Source organism: Piliocolobus tephrosceles, chromosome 7, assembly GCF_002776525.5.
Source record: "Piliocolobus tephrosceles isolate RC106 chromosome 7, ASM277652v3, whole genome shotgun sequence".
Classification (NCBI taxonomy): domain Eukaryota; kingdom Metazoa; phylum Chordata; class Mammalia; order Primates; family Cercopithecidae; genus Piliocolobus; species Piliocolobus tephrosceles.
Genome location: NC_045440.1, coordinates 48,380,342 through 48,403,025, shown reverse-complemented (window position 1 = coordinate 48,403,025; position 22,684 = coordinate 48,380,342). Strand labels below are relative to the sequence as shown.

Genomic DNA, 22,684 nt, shown 5'->3' with positions numbered 1-22,684 from the left:
GTTATACTTTTATAAAATGTTATTTCAGGTCTTATTTTTCTGGTTTTCTTTTGTGCTCTAGTCACTTTCCTTTTTTTGTATGACTTAACCAGTTCTACTTTTTCTTCTTGGAACTTGGCTTCGAACCCAGAGAATGTTAGTGAGATTGTACATAGAACTTTAGGTTAGAAAGATTTGACGTAGACATTGCTTTTCCTATCACAGAGTTTTGTGTATTCGTGACTTTGGCAAAATTACACGCATAAAATTGTATTCTGATAAATGACCATATAAGGAGATGATATTTATGTGCTTTCTTTTTCTTCAACAGAAACTACCACATCTAAAAGCACCAGTGGGCTTACAGACATAACATGGAGTTCCAGTGGAAGTGATTTGTCGGATGAAGATAAGACACTTTCTCAATTACAGAGAGATAATGGACATTGCTCTAGAATAGACAGATTTTGTAACAGGAACATTGTGTGTTCAGAAGATGGGACTAGTGAAGGTAAATTGATAATTTTGTTAGAAATCCAGTTTCTGTTAAATATTGGATTTAATATTGGAAGAAACTTACATTCCTTTCTAGTATTTATCATTAACATTCCACCTATCAGAATGGCTACAATAAAAAATAGTGACAATACCAAATGCTGGTGAGGCGGTAGAGGAACTGGATCACCAGTACATTGCAGGTGTACAGTAAAATGATACAGTCACTCTGGAAAAGAGTCTGGCAGTTTCTTAAAGACTAAGCATGCAATTACCATATAGCCCAGCAACTGCACCTTTAGGCATTTGTCCCAGAGAATGAAAATTAAATTCCTTTCTAATAGGATTTTACTGAGTCCCACCCTCTATGGTAAACACTTCAGAAACATTTTCTTGTTTAATATTTCTCAAAACAACTCTAGGAGATAGGTATTGCAGATACTATTTTTATAGTTAACAACTTAAGCTTGGACTGATGGAATGGATTGGGATTCCATTTTAGGTCTCTTTGCTCCATAGCCAGTTCTTTCACCTTCTACACAGTGCCACGCCCAACTGCCTTCTTCCCAACCTGTTGGGTAAATACTGTGACAACCAGTGTGTGGTAGAGGTGTAACATACTGACAAATTTCTAGTCAGATGACATTTTATATTGTGTCATGTTTTAGACAATTGAAAGCAGAGTTTCTTATCTTTGACACTCTTGACATTTTGGGCCAGATGATTCTTTGTTATGGGGAGTAGCACCTTCCTCTGCCTGTAGGATATTCTGCCATGTCCCTTGCCTTTACCTGCTAGGTAAAGGATCCCAGCCACAGATGTCTCCAGATGTTGTCAAGGGTTGCCTGAAGGACAAAAATCACCCCTAGTTGATAACCACAGATGTAGAATTATGGAAATCATGTTCTTTTAGAATTTTTAAAATATACAAATAATCTGTAGAGTATTTAAATGTCTTAGTGTTTTCAAAATAAGCTTGTGATTTTTAACTCTTGACAGTTCATGTTAGTTACCTAGGGTTAGGTTTGTACAGAGACAGCTTCTCGGGAGGGTAGTTAAATTCTTTTGACCACTTTGTATGTCATTTTGGTAACTATTAATTCCATTGACATTTTAGTAGTTACCAGGTGAAGTGGTATTTTAAGATTATATATAAGCTGATAGCAATTCGACCATAGTAAATGAAATTTGTTGTTACATAACTCTTGGTTTGTCTTCATACATTTCAGAATACAAAGTTTATGCTTTTTATGGGTAAATAGTATGGTTTGTGCCTCCCAAAGTGCTGGGATTACACATGTGAGCCATCGTGCCCGGCCTCCCTTCCATTTGGTTTTTACCAGTTGTCTAAAAGTTTTTATAACTTTTGGAAAATCTCTTAAATTACTGGAGATCCAATTTCCTTATCTGTAAAATGCAAATATAAGTGTAATAGTAGCAGTCTTCCTGTTTTTTAAAAGTTTTGTGACCACAAAAGTTTTGTGATGAAAGCCCCAGTTATTTCATAGCATGCATCACATTGCAATATGTATTAATCTGTGGGCTACTTCAGGCTAGGGATGGTGCTGTTTTCTCTCTTGTATTTATTTCGTATTGTGAGTATCTTGAATGGTGTGATGGGCTCTTTTTAGGCACTTGCTTTGTCTAATGAATGAAGGTGTGAATGAATGAACGAGTGCTGCAAAGATGTGTCATGCTGGCGGCAGCTCTGAGGGCACTTGTGTTTTTCCCTTGTCTGTCCCTGGCTTCCTATTGGGAAGGTTCAGCAGCCTGGAAAATCTCTAATGTGTTCCCCTGCCTGGCTTCCATGACTGATGTTAATGTGGGAAGCAGTTGCCATTATGCATCTGCTTCTCTCAGTGGTGGCTGGACCTTCAGTCTGTTAAGATCATTATAGTGGCTATTTTTTTTAAGAGATGAGGTCTTGCTCTGTCACCGAGGCTGGAGTGCAGTGAATCATAGCTCACTGCAGCTTCAAACTCCTGGGCTCAAGCAATCCTACTATATCCTCTTAATTATGTTTAGTGAAAAAGTCTAGCTGTGTAAGAAAGGAGGAAAAAATAACAATACATAGTTTATTTGCTTAAACATGCTGGAGAAACTCTACAAGGATACAGAAACAATAAAAGTAGTTAAAATTGGAGTTGGGGTAAGATTTGGGAGAAACAGTGATTTAAGAGTAGAAATACACTTTTCACTGTCTACATTTTTTTTTTTTTTTTTTTGAGACAGAGTCTCGTTCTGTTGCCCTGGCTGGAGTTGAGTGGCACGATCTCGGCTCACTGCAACCTCCACTTTCCAGGTTCAAGCGATTCTGGAACCTCAGCCACCTGAGTAGCTGGGACTATAGATGTGTGCTGCCATGTCCAGCTAAATTTTTGTATTTTTAATAGAGACACCATTTCATCTTGTTGACCAGGCTGATCTTGAACTCCTGAGTTTTGGCATTCTGCCCACCCTGGCCTCCCAGAGCTCTAGGATTACAGGCATGAGCCATTGTGCCTGGCCCTAAATATGTTTTTTAAAATTACTGAGTGACATGGATAACTACTAAGAATAAAGGAGATTTAAAAGTGAAAGATTAAGGAGATAATTAAGCAAGTTAAAAATTATATTTTTTAGGTGAATTACAGTGTGTTGACTGGGAGATCGACAGTGACAGGGCAGAGGCTAGTGACTGTAATGAATTTGAAGATGACGAGGGTGCTGTGGAAATCTCAGACTGTGCTTCTTGTGCAAGTAATCAGTCTTTGACAAGTGATGAGAAGGTATCAGAATTTCCCAAGGTAAGAATGAATTATTTCAAAACTTTTAGTCTCTGTATAACATTTGCTAATCATAGCTGTTTTGTGTGTGTGTGTGTGTGTGTGTGTGTGTGTGTGTGTGTGTGTGTTTTCCTGTCCTTCCTCAAGAACAACCACTTTTGACTCTTAAGGAATTCTTTTCTTCTTTACTCACTTATCTCTAAGTAACATGCTTGTGCTGTACTTCTCAACATGGATAAATATTGATCTGTCTTCTCGCTCACTTCCGACCCTCACTGCACACTGAACTTTTTTTTATCTTACTGTTCTCCCAGTGCAGATATATCAAAGTTTGGTTAGATTATATTCAATTTACACAATTGTAAATAAATAATATTGATAGCCAAGGGAAATTTATCCTTTGCAACTAATTTGCTTTCCCTAGACTTAATAATTATTTTGGTTTTTATTCATCTAGTTTTACTTATTGATGGAAGAAAATACTTTTTCATCATTGCCCAGCTCTCTTGTTAAGATTTTCAGACAGCAGGCATTCTGTGAGTTTCATTTTTTTGGAGAACTCTTTCCCACAACCTCCTAGCTGCTCCAGTTTGAACTCAGCGTCCTCTCTCCTTTCGCAAACATTGTCACCCGGACTTTGCTATCATTCTGGGAATTTATTGACCTCTGTCCTGTATTGTGCTCCTTTATCCAGGATTTCATGTTTTCCTCTTTCTTGGTTTTCACCCTGTTTTGGTTGAACACATCTTACCATAACTTTCTGAGGAATTATTTGGTATGTCAGAAGATGCTTTTGTCATATTTTGATGTGTGATTGAAAATTTGTATAGAATTTTTAGGTTGGAAATAATTTTCCTTCAAAGTTTTGAAGGCATTGCTTCATTATCTTAGCTCAAGTTGCTGTCAATAACCTTGAAGCTATTCTCATTCTTGACCTTTTAAGATTTTTCTCTTCATTACTGGTTTTAAGCAGTTTGCTTGTGATATGCCTTGGTATGATTTTTCAGTTGGTGTTTGTCAAGCCTTTTGAATCTATGGTGTTTTGGGGGTTCCCCAAGACCACCTCCAGGTTCAGCAGTTGACTAGGAGGATACACAGGACTTAGCATATAGTCATACTCATGGCCATCATTTATTACGCGGAAAGGATACAAAAATAGGGTGAAAAAAGGGTGTAAAAAAGGGTCTTGCTGTGTCACCCAGGCTAGAGTGCAATGGTGCGCTCATAGCTCACTGCAGCCTTGATCTCCTGGGCTCAAGTGATCCTCTCACCTCAGCCTCCAGAGTAGCTGGTCCTACAGGCATGTGCCACCACGTCTGGCTGATTTTTGTATTTTTTGTATAATGTGGTTTGCCATCTTCCCCAGGCTGGTCTCAAACCCTTGTGTTCAAGGGATCCGTCCACCTTGATCTCCCAAAGTGCTGGAATTGCACGTGTCAGCCACCATGCCTGGCCAAAAGAAGGCAAATTTAAATCAGCAGTCTTCCACGAGTCCTCTCCCAGTGGAGTCACACAGTATATGCTTAATTCTTCCAGCAAAATGTTTAGATGACATGTGTGAAGTGTTGTGTACCAGGCAACTCATTAGAGACTCAGGGTTTTTATTAGGGACTGGTAACATAGGCACCCTCTCCCTAGAATCTACCCAAATTCCAGACTTCGGAAAGAAAATGGGTATTCAGTATAAACCATATTGTTTGCACAGTTTAGGCACAGTGACCCACCATTATTTATCATTTATGGAATGATGAAGATTCTCTTGAAATCTGTTTTCAGAAGCTAGGCAAGGACCAGCTTTGCAAGCAGGGTTTTCTAAGGATAGCTACTTCAGGCCAACTATGTTAACTCTTTTCTGCATATATGTGAGTTTGTAGTTTTCATCACATTTGGTAAGTTTTTGGCTTTTACTTCTCAATAAATTTTTTTTCTGACTCCCCTTTTCATTTCCTCCTGTGACTCCAATTACATGTATATTAATTAGGCAGCTTAATGTGTCATGTCTCATTTTTGCTGTCCTTGTTTTGTCCCCTTCATTTCATTTTGGGTGGTTTCTGTTGCTACATCTTCAAGGTTTTTTTTAATTCTTTTTTTTAATAACTTTTTAAAAATTCTTCAGTATATTCTGCAGGTAATACTATAAGTGTGTTGGTCATCTCTGACATTGTAGTTTTCATTTCTAGAAGTTTGATATGAGTCTTTTTATATTGTCCATGCCTTTCCTTAACATGTCATACATTCTATATTTTGAACATAGAGTATATTTATAATAACTTTTTAATGGCTATTTTGGTAAATCTATCTGTGTCATTTCTGTGTCTATTTCGCCTCCTTATGGGTTGTATTTTTCTGCTTTTTTGCATGCCTATACATTTTAGAAACTTGAAAAATTCAGTGCACTATTATTATAGTCATCATTCTGTGTATTAGATTGCTAAAGCATATTCCTTCTGTCTAAATGAAATTTTGTACCCTTTAATCGGCATCTTCCCTTTCTCCATCCACTTTTCTCTCCCAGCGTCTGGTAACCAACATTCTACCCCGATTCTATTAAGTTCTCCTTTTTTAGATTCCCCATTTAAGTAAGATGATGCTGTATTTGTCTTTGTGTGCCTGGCCTATCTGAGTTAAGGTAATGTCCTCCAGGTTCATTCATGTCGCAAATGATAGAATTTCCTTCTTTATTAAGACTGGATAGTATTCCATTGTGTAGATATACTACCTTTTCTTTATGTATTCATCTAGACACCTAGATTGTTTCCAAATCTTAGCTATTGTGAATAGCACTGCAGTTAACATGGGAGTGCAGATTTTTTTTTAGCATACTGATTTCAATCCTTTGGCCCAAAAGTGGGATTACTAGATTATATGGTAGTTCTATCTTTTAGTTTTTTGAGAGATCTTCATGCTATTCTCCGTAATGGCTATGTTAATTTACATTCCCACAACAGTGTACAAGAGTTTGGCCTCCCAAAGTGCTGAGATTACAGGTGTGAGCCACCGCGCCTGGCCTGCAGTATTTTCTTTTAGGACATTTAACAGATGTATTTGATTACTGATATGACTTTCCATATTAACTTGATAGTACTTTGATATTATTGGCTGGGTTTTTATAATTTATTTTATTGGTGTCTTCAAGAACCATTTGCTGTGGTTTGAATGTCCTCTCGAAAACTCTTGTTGAAATTTAATTATCATGGTGACAATATTAAAATATGGGACTAATACAGTTTGGGTCTGTGTCCCGAACCAAATCTCATGTTGAATTGTAATTTCCATTGTTGGAAATGGGGCCTGGTGGAAGGTGACTGGATCATGGAAGTGCATTTCTCATGAATGGTTTAGCACCATCCCCCTTGGTACTGTCCTCACAATAATGAGTGAGTTCTTGTGAGAGCTGATAATTTAAAAGTGTGTAGTGGCCTGGCACCGTGATTTCTGTCTATAATCCCAAGCACTTTGGGAGGCCAAGATGGGAGGATCAGTTGAGCCCAGGAGTTTGAGACCGACCTGGCCAACAGAGCAAGACCCTGTCTCTATTAAAACAATAAATAAATAAATACATAAAAGTGTGTAGCACTGCCCACTTTGCCGTCTTGCTTTCACCGTGTGAAGTGTCTGCTCCCCCCTCTCACTGCTTTCACCATGTGAAGTGCCTGCACCCACTTTGCCTTCCACCATGAGTGAAGCTCCCTGAAGCGTCCCCAGAAGCATATGCCACCATGCTTCCTGTACAGCCTGCGGAACTGTGAGCCAGTTAAACCTCGTCTTTTATAAATTACCCAGTCTCAGGTATATCTTTATACCAATGTAAGAATGGTATATATTAAAAGAGTGGTATATGTTAAAAGAACCTTTTAATGGTTCCTGTATTAGGATTAGGCCATGAGGGCCTTGCCCTCATGAATAGGTTAATATCATTATCACAGTAGTGGGTTTGTTACCACAAGGATATATTGTTATAAAAATTTTCTGTCCCTTGCTCTCACCCTCACTTGTCTTTCTGCTTTCTGCCGTGGGAAGGTGTAGGACAAAGGTCCTTACCAGGAGCCAGCACCTTAATATTGGAATTTTCAGCCTCCATAACTGAGAGAAATAAACTTCTTTTCTCTGTAAGTTACCTACCCTATGGTATTCTGTTATAGCAAAGCAAAATGGACTAAGACACCATACCTACAGAGGGCAGCAGAGACATAGCAGTGAATTCTCATAACCTAATTTTTCAGAAGTGTGAAGGAAATTGGGTTTAGGTGAACTTTGTTATGTAATTCTCATATACTTTATGTAGCGACTTCTATGCAAATACAGGCTAATAGACATAATGAATGTAAAGTAATGTGAGACTCAGGAACTTTTGTGAGAAGGTAAGCAACGGAAGCTGGCTGGCACAGATAAAAGATCTGAAAGTAGTTCATGTAGTTTTAAAGGAAAAGTAAATGTGGCTTTCAAATTTGAAATAATGGATTCATTTTTGTGAAACAGATATTTTGTTTGTGTTCTTACCAGTAAGGGTAGGAAAAATGATTCAGTAACTCATAGAAGATGGAATTATGGAAAAGTTAAACAAAATTTTGTATCACATGGGAGTGTATTATAACCTTGCAGAAAGTGATCTGACAAACCTTTAAAAATATTTCTAAATTTAATGTTCATATATGTAATTTTTTTTATTTTTACTTATATAAATTTTTGAAAATCAGTTTTGCTTTTAATCAGTTTTAATAGTGAATTAGAATAAAATGATATGACTAGATGTGTACTAATTGTTAATGCCTAGGAACTGCCCATTGTTTTCTTCTTTTTTCCCAATGTTTTACGTTGTAAAATACACTCAACGTAAAATTTACTATTTTGACCATTTTAAAATGTGCAGTTCAGTGGTATTGAATATTTTCATAATGTTGTGTAACTACCATCACCACCATCTATCTCCAGAACTCTTTTCATCTTGTGAAATTGAAACTCTGTACTCATTAAACACTAACTCCTCCTTCTTTCTTTCCCCCAGCTTCTGGCAACCACCATTCTACTTTGTGTATGATTTTGACTACTGTAATTACCTCATATGAATAGAATCATATAGTATATGTCTTTCTGTGACTGGTTTATTTCACTTAGCATAATATTCTTAAGGTTAATCCGTGTTGTTAGAATTTTTTATTTTTATTTTTTGAGATGGAGTCTCACTCTGTTGCCCAGGCTGGAGGGCAGTGGTGCGATCTTGGCTCACTGCAACCTCCGCCTCCTGGGTTCAAGTGATTGTCGTGCCTTGGCCTCCTAGTAGCTGGGATTATAGGCACACGCCACCACGCCCAGCTAATTTTTGTATTTTTAGTAGAGACGGGGTTTCACTATGTTGGCCAGGCTGGTCTTGAACTCCTGACCTCAAGTGATCTGCCCACCTCAGCCTCCCAAAGTGCTGGGATTATAGGCATGAGCCACTGATCCCGGCTAGGATTTCCTTCTTATTAAAGACTGAATAGTATTCCATTGTATGTTTATACCACATTTTTACTTAATTTGTGACCTAACATATGGTCTATCCTGGAAAATGTTCTATATTCACTTGAGAAGAATATATATGCTATTGTTGGGTACAGTGTTGTGTATGTGTCTGTCAGATCTAGGTGGTTAGTGTCTGAGGTCCTGTTTCCTTACTTATCTTCAATCTGGCTATTCTATCCACTATTGAGAGCAGGGTATTGATTTAATCATCTGTTATTTAGAAAGGTCTGTTTCTCCCTTTAATTCTGTCCGTTTTTGCTTCATGTATTTTTGAAATCTTTTAATTGGTGCATAAATGTTTATAATTTTTGTCTTGCTGTATCAAATAATGTATTCATATATAATATCCTTTGTCTCTTGTAACCTTTTTTGATTTAGTCTGTTTTCTCTGATATTAGTATAGCCATCTCTACTCTGTTCTGGTTACTATTTGCATGGAATATCTTTTTCTATCTTTTAATTTTCAAACTGTGGATCTAAAGTCTAGTATAGGCAACATATGGTTGAATCATGTTTCTCTATTCTGTCAATCTCTGTCTTTTGATTGGAGAGTTTAATCCATTTGAATTTAGATTATTTGTACAGAAAGATTTCTGTCATTTTGTTGTTTGTTGTTTATATAACTTAGTGCTTTTTGGGGGGGCCCTCATTTCCTGCATTACTGTCTTCTTTTGTGTTTACTTGATTTTTTTCATGAAATGTTTAAATTCGTGTCTCATTTCTTTCTTTTTTTTTTTTTTTTAATGGAGTCTCTATCATCCAGGCTGGAGTGCAGTGGCGTAATCTTGGCTCACTGCAACCTCTGCCTCCTGGGTTCAAGCAGTTCTCCTGCCTCAGCCTTCTGACTAGCTGGGATTACAGGCATGTGCCACCACGCCTGGTGAATTTTTGTATTTTTAGTAGAGATGGGGTTTCACCACGTTGGCCCGGCTGGACTCGAACTCCTGACCTCAGGTGATCTACCCACCTCGGCCTCCCAAAGTGCTGGGATTACAGGCATGAGCCACCACACCCAGACTCTTCTCATTTTTCTTTTTTTTTTTTTGAGACAGAGTCTCACTGTGTCACCCAGACTGGAGTGCAATGGCGCAATCTCAACTCACTGCAACCTCCACCTCCCGGGTTCAAGCGATTCTCGTGCCTCAGCCTCCCTAGTAGCTGAGATTACAGGCATGTGCCACCATGCCTGGCTAATTTTTGTATTTTTAGTAGAGATGGGGTTTTACCATGTTGGCCAGGGTGGTCTCAAACTGCCGACCACAGGTGACCCACCCACCTTGGCCTTCCAAAGTGCTGGGATTACAGGCATGAGCCACTGTGCCCGGCCTAGTACTTTGACTAAATTTAAAATAGTTGTCATAAAATCTTTCTCTGGAAGATCTGCCATCAAGACTTTTTCAAGGACAGTTGTGTTTATTTTTTTTTTCTTTTGAATGTGTCATACTGTGTCCGGAATTGGTGGGTTCTTGGTCTTGCTGACTTCAAGAATGAAGCCGCAGACCCTCACGGTGAGTGTTACAGTTCTTAAAGATGGTGTGTCTGGAGTTGGTTCCTTCAGACATTCAGATGTGTCTGGAGCTTCTTCCTTCTGGTGGGTTCGTGGTCTCGCTCGCTGTCAGGAGTGAAACTGCAGACCTTCCTGGTGAGCATTATAGCTCTTACAGGCAGCAAGTCTGGAGTTGTTCATTCTTCCTGGTGGGTTTGTGGTCTCAGCTTCAGGAGTGAAGCTGCAGACCTTCGCAGTAAGTGTTACAGCTCATAAAGGCGGCGTGGACCCAAAGAGTGAGCAGCAGCAAGATTTATTGCAAAGAGTGAAAGAACAAAGCTTCCACAGTGCAGAAGGGGTCCCCAGTGGATTGCAGCTGGCCATCTGGGCAGCGTCCTTTTATTCCCTTATCTGGCCCAACCCACATACTGCTGATTGGTCCATTTTATAGAGAGCTGATTGGTCCACTTTACAGAGAGCTGATTGGACCATTTTGACAGAGTGCTGATTGGTGCGTGTATAATCCTTGAGCTAGACACAGTGCTAGACAGAAAAGTTCTCTAAGTCCGCACTAGGTTAGCTAGATACAGATTTAGCTAGATACAGAGTACTGATTGGTGTATTTATAAACCTTGAACTAGGCACAGAGTGCTGATTGGTGTATTTACTATCCTCTAGCTAGACATAAAAGTTCTCAAAGTCTTCACCAGATTAGCTAGATACAGAGTGCTGATTGGTGTATATACAATCCTCTGGTTGGATATAAAAGTTCTCCAAGTCCCCATCTGGCTCAGGAGCCCAGCTGGCTTCACCTAGTGGATCCTGCACCAGGGCTGCAGGTGGAGCTGCCTGCCAGTCCCAAGCTGTGACTGCACTCCTCAGCCCTTGGGCTGTCGATGGGACCCGGTGCCACAGAGCAGGGGGGCGGCGCCCGTCGGGCAGGCTCAGGCCACGCCCGAGCCCACTGCAGAGTGGGGGAGCTGGGACGTGGTGGGCTGCAAGTCCCAAGTCCTGCCCCCTGGGGGAGGCAGCTGAGGCTCAGTGAGAATTTGAGCACAGTGCCAGCGGGCCGGCACCGCTGGGGAACCCAGTGTACCCTCTGCGCTGCTGGCCCCAGTGCTAAGCCCCTCACTGCCCTGGGCCAGCAACACCAGCTAGGCTCCATGTGCAGGGCCTGCCCAGCCCGCGCCCACCAGAACTTGCACTGGCTTCCTGCCAGCGCCTCTCCCTCCACACCTCCACGCAAGCAGAGGGAGGCGGCTCCAGCGTCAGCCAGCCCAGAGAGGGGCTCCCATGGTGCCGTGGCAGGCTGAAGGGCTCCTAAAGCACCGCCAGAGTGGGCGCCGAGGCTGAGGAGGCTCTGAGAGTGAGGGCTGCTAGCACATTGTCATCTCTCAATACTTTACTGTATGTCTTGTTATTTTTTGTTGAAAACAGGGCATTTGAATATAATGGTGTGGAAAGTGTGGAAATTAAATTCTCCCTCTTCCCCAGCATTTGCTGTTTTGTTTTGTTTTGTTTTTTAGGCAGAGTCTCACTCTATTGCCCAGGCTGGAGTGCAGTGGTGTGATCTCGGCTCACTGTAACCTCCACCTCCTGGGTTCAACCGATTCTCCTGCCTCAGCCTCCCGAGTAGCTGGGATTACAGGTGTGCACCACCATGCCCAGCTAATTTTTGTGCTTTTTAGTAGAGATGAGATTTCACCATGTTGCCCAGGCTGGTCTCAAACACCTGACCTCAGGTGATCTGCCCACCTCAGCCTCCCAAACTGCTGAGATTACAGGCATGAGCTACAACGCCTGGCCTGCTGTTTTTTTTTTTTTTTTTTTTAATGTTATTGTTTTTGTTTATTTTTATTGTTGTCGGCTGTCTCTATGTGAAGGATCAGCCTGAGGTGTAAAGATTTTCTGAGTCTTTTCTAAGCCTGAGTTTTTCTCCAGGAACGTGTAGGAAGTTTCTGTTTTTCCTTTATATACGGTTGCTTTAAAATGCCCTAGTCTTTAACATCTGACTCCCAAAAGGGAAAAAGAGAAAAACTAAATCCTTTAAATCCCCAGCATTTACTTTGTGGGTGGGGCTAGGGGTAGGAGAGGGCTTGTAGCAGTGAGTGGAGATGAAGCAACAAGAGGTGTATCCACCTCTTTGTCCCATTTCTGTGATCAGAAGTAGCATTCAGTGATCAGGACACACATCCCCTATATTTGGAAGAGAGGGTCCTTTTTGCCTGTCCTTGGTTCCTGTAAGCTGCACGCAAGCTGCTGCTAGGAATGCATGCTCAACTGCCTGCCTATAGGGTTGAGGGTGGCTAATGGATAGCTGCTACTGTGCTAATACCTGCAAGGGATTAAAATTATGTTCAGGCCTTCCCCTGGAGGTTACAAGCCTTCGGTAGATTCCAGAATTTCAAAATATTTAAATAGAAGAGATTCTGCCAGTGCAATGATCTTCTAGGTGGAGCAACACATTCGTGGGGCTTCCTACTCCACCATCTTCTCAGAATCCTCTGTGTATAATTTACATACAGTTGAGTTTAACTCTGATCATCATACATTTTAGAAACCTCTCATATGATTATGTTTATATAAAAACTGATAAAATTGAGTGCTTGTAAAGGGAATTCTGGAGTTCTTAGTCATGTTTTTTGTATGATTATATTTTAAAGATATAATTATAGAAACATTTTACTGAAGTCTATATTCCAGTGTGTTCTCATGGTAAAAAGAAAAGGTTGGAGATTGTATTGAGGAGTCTTTTTTTTAACTGTTATTTTATATTATAACTCATGTATTATATATTGTATCTGTTCGTTATCTTAGTATGGCATTTTCAGGCTTTTATTCTCTTTATGAAAGTGAGTAACTGTATGTACCAATATCGATTGTTGCATCTGTGCCAGAAATTATATTTTATCTTTTCATCATCTCCCTTCTTTTATAGCTGAACTTTAGCTAAAAGACGCCAGGACAAGGAGTTTGTCAGATTGTTCCTTTTCTTTGTGTGAACTTTCTTCTTTTCACTACTATCACTGGGTCATCTCATTTCCCTTCATTCCCCTTTTTCTTCTCCATCTTTTCATTTCCCAAATACTTCTGTTTTCTGATACAAAAAGGACTATAATAGAAAAGGATTGCTTTAGGAAATAGTGTTACAGCTATGTAATATTAAAAAGTAGTAAGTCAGCCAGGCGCGGTGGCTCACGCCTGTAATCCAAGTACTTTGGGAGGCCAAGGTGGGCGGATCACGAGGTCAGGAGATCGAGACCATTCTGGCTAACACGGTGAAACCCCGTCTCTACTAAAAAATACAAAAATAAAAATAAAAATTAGCCGGGCGTGGTGACGGGCGCCTGTAGTCCCAGCTACTCAGGAGGCTGAGGCAGGAGAATGGCGTGAACCCAGGTGGCAGAGCTTGCAGTGAGTCAAGATCCCACCACTGCACTCCAGCCTAGGTGTCAGACTCTGTCTCAAAAAAAAAAAGAAAAAAAAACACCACTGCACTCCAGCTTGGGCGACAGACTCTGTCTCAAAAAAAAAAAAGTAAGTCGTCCAGCGCAGTGGCTCACGCCTGTGATCCCAGCACTTTGGGAGGCCAAGGCAGGCAGATCACGAGTTCAGGAGATTGAGACCATTCTGGCTAACGCGGTGAAACCCTATCTCTACTAAAAAACACAAAAAATTAGCCAGGCGTGGTAGTGGGGGCCTGTAGTCCCAGCTACAGGCCAAGGCAGGAGAATGGCGTGAACCCAGAAGGCGGAGGTTGCAGTGAGCCGAGATCGCGCCATTGCTCTCCAGCCTGGGCGAGAAATTAAGACTCCGTCTCAAAAAAAAAAAATAAAGGAAAGTAATAAGTCACTATGGATGTGACTTTCACAGTCTTCTAGTATTATAAACAATTCTTTTGAGTTGTACTTTTAATAATGTCAGAGCTGCACATGTTGCACTACCTTTCCTGAAAATAACAATGACAACTTTTGGACAAAATTAAAAAAAAAAGTATGTGAAAGCACAGTAGGAGGACAGAAAGTAGGAAGAAACTGAAGGATGTTGACATTTGGAAGATGGAATGGTGTAAGATGAGCATTTCATTTTTTGTGGATGTTTCCCAGAGGACAGGACTCGGTCATTGGTGGTTCAGGTGATGGAAGTTTGAATAGAAACCACAAGACAGAGTTGGGGGTGACTCTAGCAGCTAGAAAGTTAGTGAGTATAAAGTAGTCTTTCATAGAGAAGGGTGTCCCAAATTCTGCATAAAAGTCTTAGGCTAAAATAACTAAAGATATTTCATTTGCTCAAGAAAGAGTTTAGAGAGTGGTATAGCCAACTTACCTACCTATTAAAAAAAAAAAAAAAAAAAGCTCTTCAGAAGAACATAATCAAATCCAGAGTTTCTAAAACTGTACCATGCACAGTGTCCAGAATACAATCCATATTCAGTAGACACACACATACACAAGCAGAAAAATGTGACCTATACTTAAGTGAAAAGCCAATTAATTGAGACTGGCCTTGATATGACTCCTATGTTAGAATTAGCAGCTGTTATAACTCTTCTTAAGGATATATAAAGAAAATGTGTACACCATGAATACACAGATAAGAAACTTCAGCTGAAAAATGGAAACTAGATAAAAGGACTAAATGAAAATTCTGTAAGTAAAAAATGCAATATTTCAAATGAAAATGGATTAGAGATTACAGAATGTTAGGAAAAAAAGGAGTCACTGAAGTTGCTAGATTCATAGAAGTTATTCTTAAAAAGTGAAAAAGAGATTTCAAAAAGTGAGACTAGCTAGCGTCAGTGGCTGGTAGAACAATATCAAAAGGTCTAACACTTGGCATCCTAGAAATAGAGGCCAGGGGAAATTGGGTCAAAAAATTCTGGAGAAATTATGGCTGGAAATTTCCCTAAATTGGTAAAAAACATGAATTTACATGTTGAAGAAGTTCAGTGAACTCCAAACAAGATAAATAAAACTTAAGTACATTATAGTGAAGCTGTTGAAACTAATAGACAAAAAATCTTGCCTAGATGCAGTGGCTCATTCCTGTAATACCAGCACTTGGGGAGGCCAAAGAGGGAGTATTGCTTGAGCTAAGGAGTTTGAGACCAGCCTGGGAAATGAAGTGAGACTTCATCTCTACAAAAAGAAAAAAATCTTGAAAGCACCCTGAGAAATGCTAATGAATGGTAGCTGACTTCTTATCAGAAGTAGTGCAGGCCAGCAGGCTATAAACACCTTTAAAGTACTGGTAAAGTAAACATCAACTCAGAATTCTATAGCCAAATAAGAAAACATACTTTCTAGCTAAGAAAATCTTTGTACTACAAGAAATGTTTAAGGAGATACTTCAAGCTGAAGGAAAGTGATACCAGTTGAAACTCAGATCTTCAGGAATGAAGAGCACTGCAGTTGTACTCCATTAAGAAATATATAATTCTGATTGTTTAAAGCAGAAATTATAATGTTACGATATGGCATTTATGTATGACTGCTGGGCTTAAAGGATGAGTCTAGGTAGATGGAGTTATGTGCTTACTGTGGTCTTTATTTTATGAAGGGGTAGAATTAGTCCACTGTGCAAAGTTAAAAATATACTTTATAATTCCTAGAACAAACACTAAAAAAGAAAAAGATGCAAAGAGGTGATAGCTAAAAAACGAGAAGTCAAAATGGAATTCTAAAATGTATTTAGAGAATATGAAAAAAGGTGTAAAGGAACAGCAGAATATAAAACAAATGAGATGTGTATCAGTCTGTTCTCATAATGCTAATAAAGACATACTCAAAACTGAGTAATTTATAAAGGAAAGAAGTTTAATTGACTCAGTTCAGCATGGCCGGGGAGGCCTCAGGAAACTTGCAATCATGGAGGAAGGGGAAACAAACATGTCCTTCACAGGGTGGCAGCAAGGAACAGAATGAGAGCAAAGTCGGGGGAAAAGCCCCTTATGAATCCATCAGATCTCCTTAGAACTCACTCATTATTACGAGAATAGCATGAGGGTAACTGCTCCATGATTCAGTTACCTCCCACCAGGTTCCTCTCACGACATGTGCGGACTATGGGAACTACAATTCAAAATGAGATTTGGGTGGAGACACAGCCAAACCACATCAGGATGTAAAGAAAACAAATAGCAAAATTACAAACCTAGATCAAGTCTATCAATAATTACCTTAATTGAACATAGATTAAGTGTTTTATTTAAAGGTAGAGATTCACACATTGGATAGCAAGTCTGACCTTCCTGTATTCTGTCTACCAGAGATGCATTTTAAAAATAATGACACAGAGAGATTGAAAGTAAATGTATGAGAAAAGGTGTAGCATGCAAATAGTAAGTATAAGATAGGGTTATTGTATTAATATTAGATAAAATAGACTTCAAGATAGTATTGGAGATAAACAAGGGCATTTCATAGTGATAAAACTCATTAAAAATACATAGTAATCATAAATTTGTATGCACCTAATAAGATCTGAAGTCATAGATGGAAATTTTAAGACTACTCTGTAACTTGCAGAAAACCTAGACAAAAAATCAGTTAGAATATAGAAGATCTGTAAAATACTTCAACCACCTTGACCTAACTGGTATTTGTAGAATATCATGGGCAACTAAAATAGAGTGTACATTCTATTCAAGTACACATGATATGCATACTGTGATAAATAATATATGGGTCCTAAAACGTGTCTCAGTACATTTCAAAAGATTGTAATCTTAAAGAGTACATAGTGTAACTACAGTAGAATTTAAAGTAGAAATCAATAGCAATAAGATATTCAGGAAAAATCTGAATATTTGGAAGTAAAACAACATGGTTATCCCTAGTCGATCTACGAATTTAATGTGGTTCAAATCATTATCTTAGCAGGACTTTTCTCTTTTGGTAGACATTGAAAAGCTGATTATAACATAGGAAGATAGAAAGGGCCTATGTTATACAAAGCAATCTTGATGATTTACAAGGTGGAAGACTTAAATTTCCTTATTTCAAGATTTACTCTAATGATACAGTAATCAAGACTGTGATATCAGCTTAAGGATATATAGTCACATAAATGGAGCAGAACAGAGAACTGATACATCATTTTTAACAAAGAAAGTATCCAATGAGGGAAAAGAAAGGCTTTTAAATAAAAAATGCTGGAACAACTAGATATCTGTATGGATAAAAGTTCACCTTGACTCCCTACCTCACATGGTACCCAAAAGATAAATCACGATGGATCATAGATCTAAATGTTGAAGCTAAAAGTATAAAGCTTTTAGAATAAACAAGATACAGAAAGCAGCAACTGTTTTAAAGAAAACACCTAACACTCTATAAACTTCTTCAAAATAAAAAATTTCTGCTGGTCAAGAGACATGAAGAAAATAATAGCAAAACCTGTATCTGTAAAGGACTTATATTAAGACTATATAAAGAAATTCTACAACTGAACAATGACAATACCGCTTGATTAATTGGAGAAGGATCAGTACAGACGCTTGATGAATGATGCTATATTGAATGGCCAGTGAACACATGAAAATGTTACCAAACATCATCAATTATTAAGGAAATACAAAGTTCAACTGCAAGGAGATGCTACTTTACTTGTCCCATTAGCTTAAAGAGTAATACTACCACATGTAGAGCAAGAGAACTCTTATAAAATTCAGAGTTTTTATGCTCTAACCCATGACTTAGCAATTCTACTCCTAGTCATTTATTTAATAGAAAATGAAAGCACATTTCCAAGATTTGTTCAAAAGTGCTTATAATAGGCTGAAACTGGACACAGATAAGGCATAATCCCTTTCTTTTCACCAGCTGGAGACTGGATCAACAAATAGGTATAGTCATAAATGGAATACAACTTAACAATGATAAGGAACACTGTCTCGGTACGTCAGCAACATAATGAATTTCAAATACATGGTAGGTGAAAGAAAGCTTACACAAAAGAGTACATTCTGTGTTCTATTTACATCAAGTTCTAGAACAGGCCAAATTGATACGTAATGGAAGAAAAAGCAGTGTTTTTGATAGTGGGGTGAGGATTAATTGTGAAAAGTCTTAGAGGAACTTGCTGGTTGATAGGAAATATTTTATTTCTTGTTTGGAGTTTGAGTTCAATGCTATATGTATATGTTAAAACTTATCAAATGGTATGTCTTTTATTGTATATAAAACCTGAAAAAAGTAAATACATATTAAAAGAAATATGCATTGAATTCTTGTTATTGATGTTCATGCTGAGGTATAATGGGATGATGTGTACTGTCATCTGCAACTTTGAAATGCATCGAAAAGTAAGATGGATTAATGGATGAAGAAATGTGATAAACTGGTCATAGCTAAATAATAACAAATTGTAAAGTCTTGGTGATGCATATATTGGTTTTTACTATAGTATCTCTAAAAACTTTCTGGTCGAAATTTACATAATCTATGTGAAAAATCTCAGGGAACGTAGAATTGTGTTTTTGTATTTATGTAAGTAGTTGTCATGTAATTCTTTGATCTTAGAGAATCTGAAATTTCCAATGTGGGTGTACAGTGTCTCCACCACCTGAGTTTATTTCCGGTTGTTGTAAAACAGTATAATTGATAATGAAATTTTTTGGATATTTTTGTCCTAGACATGGAATGTATAGTGCTCTAGCTTTTACTTTTTGAGAGACAGAAAAAGGCCCTGAGCATTTTGGTGTTGTGTCAATCATCCTAGACTCAGATCTCCATTCTACCTCTCACTCAATGCTTGGCCTTAAGCAGGTATTTAACGTTTTTTTAGATCCAATTGGTTTGTCAAATGACTTCAATAACATATTCTTCACATAGTTGCTGTGAAGATTGGTGAGTCATGGCATAGCACACAGCTGAACATAGAAGACATTCAAGCAATGCCAGATTCCTTTAGGATGCAGGTAGACATTCCTAGGGCTTATAATAGATTTAGAAGTAGAATTAGTCTTTTACCTCTCAGATCTCCTTTGAAGTCTGAGTGACTACAGAACCCATGGACACCCACCTTTAGTCCCTAAATGCTGTGTTTCTGGTCTCTAGGGCCTGGTTGCATCTTGATTGGAAACTATTAGTTAAACATTTATAAGAAATAATACATAACTTTTGTTTAAGCTAAAAATTTTTTTCTTGAATTTTAGTTTATTGGTCTTAGTTAATACTATAACTTTTACGTTGCTAAAAAGTTATAATCCAACTGTGTTCTCTGTTGACATGAACTGAAATACATGTTCTTTTCTAGAGACCTTATTCTGTAAATCGTAATATAAAAATTTATCTTATGAAATTCTTTACAGATATCTCATTTAATTCTTACCATTCTATTAATAAAATACATTATGTCATTTATATGTATTGAGTATCTTGTCTGAAATCACACAACTTGAAAGTAGAAAGTTGTCATTTGAACACAACTCTGTGTGATTCTTTACCTGGTTATCTTAGCCATTTTGCTGAATGGCCTTTCCTTCTTTCCCTTATCACCCATTTCCATGTATGTGTGTGTTGTCATTCTCTACTAGCTCTTTCTTCTTATATGCAAATAGGCCAGCTGTCTGCCTTTAAACAAACAGGGTCTTTAATCCTGCTGCTCCCATACTCAAGACAAATTGGCAAGTATGTTATTATCTGTGCTGTGAAGTGAAATGAGATCTCTTTTGATTTCAACAGCAAAACCTTATGTTTTATCTTTTTTAAAAGTCCTTAAATCACAAGTTAGAGCAATTAACATCTATGTTACTAATAATATTTCCAGTAGTATGAACGCTTTGGTAATGGTTAAATGGTTCTGAAATCTACACATGAGATGCTTCCCTTAAAGGGGCTTTTTGGCCAGTTCACCAATTATTTGGAAGAGGAAGTCTAGGTTGATTATATTGCTTTGAGTTAGAATATCTGAGAAAGTGGTACTTAAATTAGTTTGCTAGTGCTGCGATGATAAAGTACTACATACTGGATGACTTCAACAACAGAACTTTATTTTCTCACAGTCCTTGAGGCTGGAAGATCCTTTGGGACAAGTCCAGGTGCTGGCAGGGTTGATTTCTCCTGAGACCTCTCTCTGTGGCTTGCAAGGTGGCTGTGTCTTGACATGGCCTCTTCTCTGTGTGACCCTCCCCCTTCTTATAAGGATGTCAGATTGGATTAGGGCCCACCCTAACGACAGCATTTTAATAATCACCTATCTAAAGACCTTATTATCTCCAAGAACATTACATTCTGAAGACCTGAGACTTAAGCGTATGAATTTGGGAGGACACAATCTAGCCTATAATAGTGCTATAAAGAGAAGTTCAAAAATGAAGATGGAGATTTTATTTTTTAAGAAAAATATAAGTTTGCTTTTAGAGTGTTAAATTGGGGATATATACTAGATAGTTGATGTTGTCACTTGGGATTTGGAAGAGAACACAGGTTGGTTGCTTGATTTGGAAAGCATTTGCTTAGAGGTAGTATATTAAAATTAGAGCAACATAAGGAAATTGATTTTTCTCCATATTTCTGGGACAAGAGGAAAAAATAGTATAAGTAATTGTAAAAATTCTTAGAAAGTATGAAGAAAGGAGCCCACAAGAGAAATTTGAAGAATGAGATTTGTTTCTCATGGACTTATTTCAGTTGGTCAGTTTATTTTCCTTTTTTTTTTTTTTTTGAGACGGAGTCTCGCTCTGTCGCCCAGGCTGGAGTGCAGTGGCGCGATCTCGGCTCACTGCAAGCTCCGCCTCTCTGGTTTACGCCATTCTCCTGCCTCAGCCTCCTGAGTAGCTGGGACTACAGACGCCCACCATCTCACCCGGCTAGTTTTTTGTATTTTTTAGTAGAGACGGGGTTTCACCATGTAGACCAGGATGGTCTCGATCTCCTGACCTCGTGATCCACCCATCTCGGCCTCCCAAAGTGCTGGGATTACAGACTTGAGCCACCGCACCCGGCCTATTTTCCTTTTTTTAAATGCCAGAAATTTTAATACAGCAATTGTAATGAAAATGTTTTTCAGATTGTAAATATTTTGGAAGGGATTTACTTAAAACAAGTTACTGATCCAACCAACTTCTTGAGTTCCAAAGCCATGGAGACATCTTACGGTGCTCCAGACAATCTACCCCTTTTTCTGTCCCTGGCAGCTGTAGCTTCAACATTCGAGATAAGAGTTATGTGAGATTTGTGTTCTTTCCTTTGAAAGTGGAGGACTTTTCTGGGCATGGGTGCCTGATATCCTGAGGTGGGATCATTGCCTCCTCTTTCTGTTTTCCCCAAATATATCTGCGAAGTCTAGGTTGTTGAAATTTTCCTGGCCCTAAGCACTATTTTAGGGGATTGAAGAGGAAGAAAGGCTTTCAGCACACCTAAAGTTGATAGAAGATAATGGCAACTTGATTGTCCTTTCTTTTAACCATCTCTGTATCTTTTTACAAAATAAGGTTACATCCACACTTTTTTTTTTTTAAGACAGGGTCTGGCTTTGTTTCTCACAATGGACTACAGTGGTGTGATCTCACAACTCACTGCAGCCTCCACCTCCCCAGTCTCAGGTGATCCTCCCAGCTCAGCCTCCCAAGTGGCTGAGACTAGTGGTGCATGCCACCATGCCCTGCTAGTTTCTGTATTTATTTATTTTTACTTATTTATTTATTTTTTTGGAGAGACAAGGTTTTGCCTTGTGGCCCAGACTGGTCTCAAATTCTTGAGCTCAAGCCATCTGCCTGTCTCAGCCTCCCGAAGTGCTAGGATTTCAGGCATGAGCCACCACACGTAATTTCTTTTATGTAATAATGGAAAGTGCAACTCTTTTCTTTACAGAATGTTTGCTTTCAGCCTTGCCCCACGTACATACACATCTTTAGCAACATCCAGTTTGTTACCAGGTCTCTCAGTTTACTTTTTAAAAGTTTTATTTTATTGAGGTGAAATTCACATAGCATCAAATTAACATTCAAAAGTGAGTAATTCTTTGGCACTTGGTGGATTCACAATGTTTTGCAACTAACACCTCTATCTCATTCTAAAACATTTCATCACCCTAGAAGGAGATACTATACTATTAAGCATCCATTCCATATTCCCCACCTCTTCTCAGTCCTTGGTAACATCAATCTGCTTTCTGTCTCTATGGTTTTACCTGTTCACATAAATGGAAATCATACAGCATGTGAACTTTTGTGTCTGGCTTCTTAACAAAATGTTTTTGAGCTTCCTCCACATTGTATTTTGTATCAGTACTTCATTCGTTTTTATAGCTGGATAATGTTCCATTGTATGTATATGCCACACATTTAGCCATTCATCCACTAATATGTATTTATTTCCTCCCTTTGGCTATTGTGAATAGAGCTGCTAGAAGCCTGGTGTACACATATCGGAGTACCTGTTTTCAGTTCTCTTTGATATATATGAAGGAGCGTAATTACTGGACTATGTGGTGATTTTATGTAACTTTTTGA

The 22,684-nt window shown here is 38.6% G+C and overlaps 1 protein-coding gene across 7 annotated transcripts in view; it reads left to right on the top strand.

The window, feature by feature from the left end:
• The window catches only part of SPIDR (scaffold protein involved in DNA repair), a 456,553-nt gene that overhangs the window by 38,028 nt on the left and 395,841 nt on the right, over window positions 1–22,684 (top strand). For 6 of the 7 annotated variants that reach the window (XM_023190580.2, XM_023190576.2, XM_023190577.1 and 3 more), the window contains 2 exons: window positions 311–490; window positions 3,097–3,260. In XM_023190580.2, the coding sequence (XP_023046348.1) occupies window positions 311–490; window positions 3,097–3,260 (344 nt within the window). Of the gene's footprint in view, window positions 1–310; window positions 491–3,096; window positions 3,261–22,684 lie in introns of those variants that run through there. The other variant, XM_023190582.1, reaches the window with a different exon arrangement.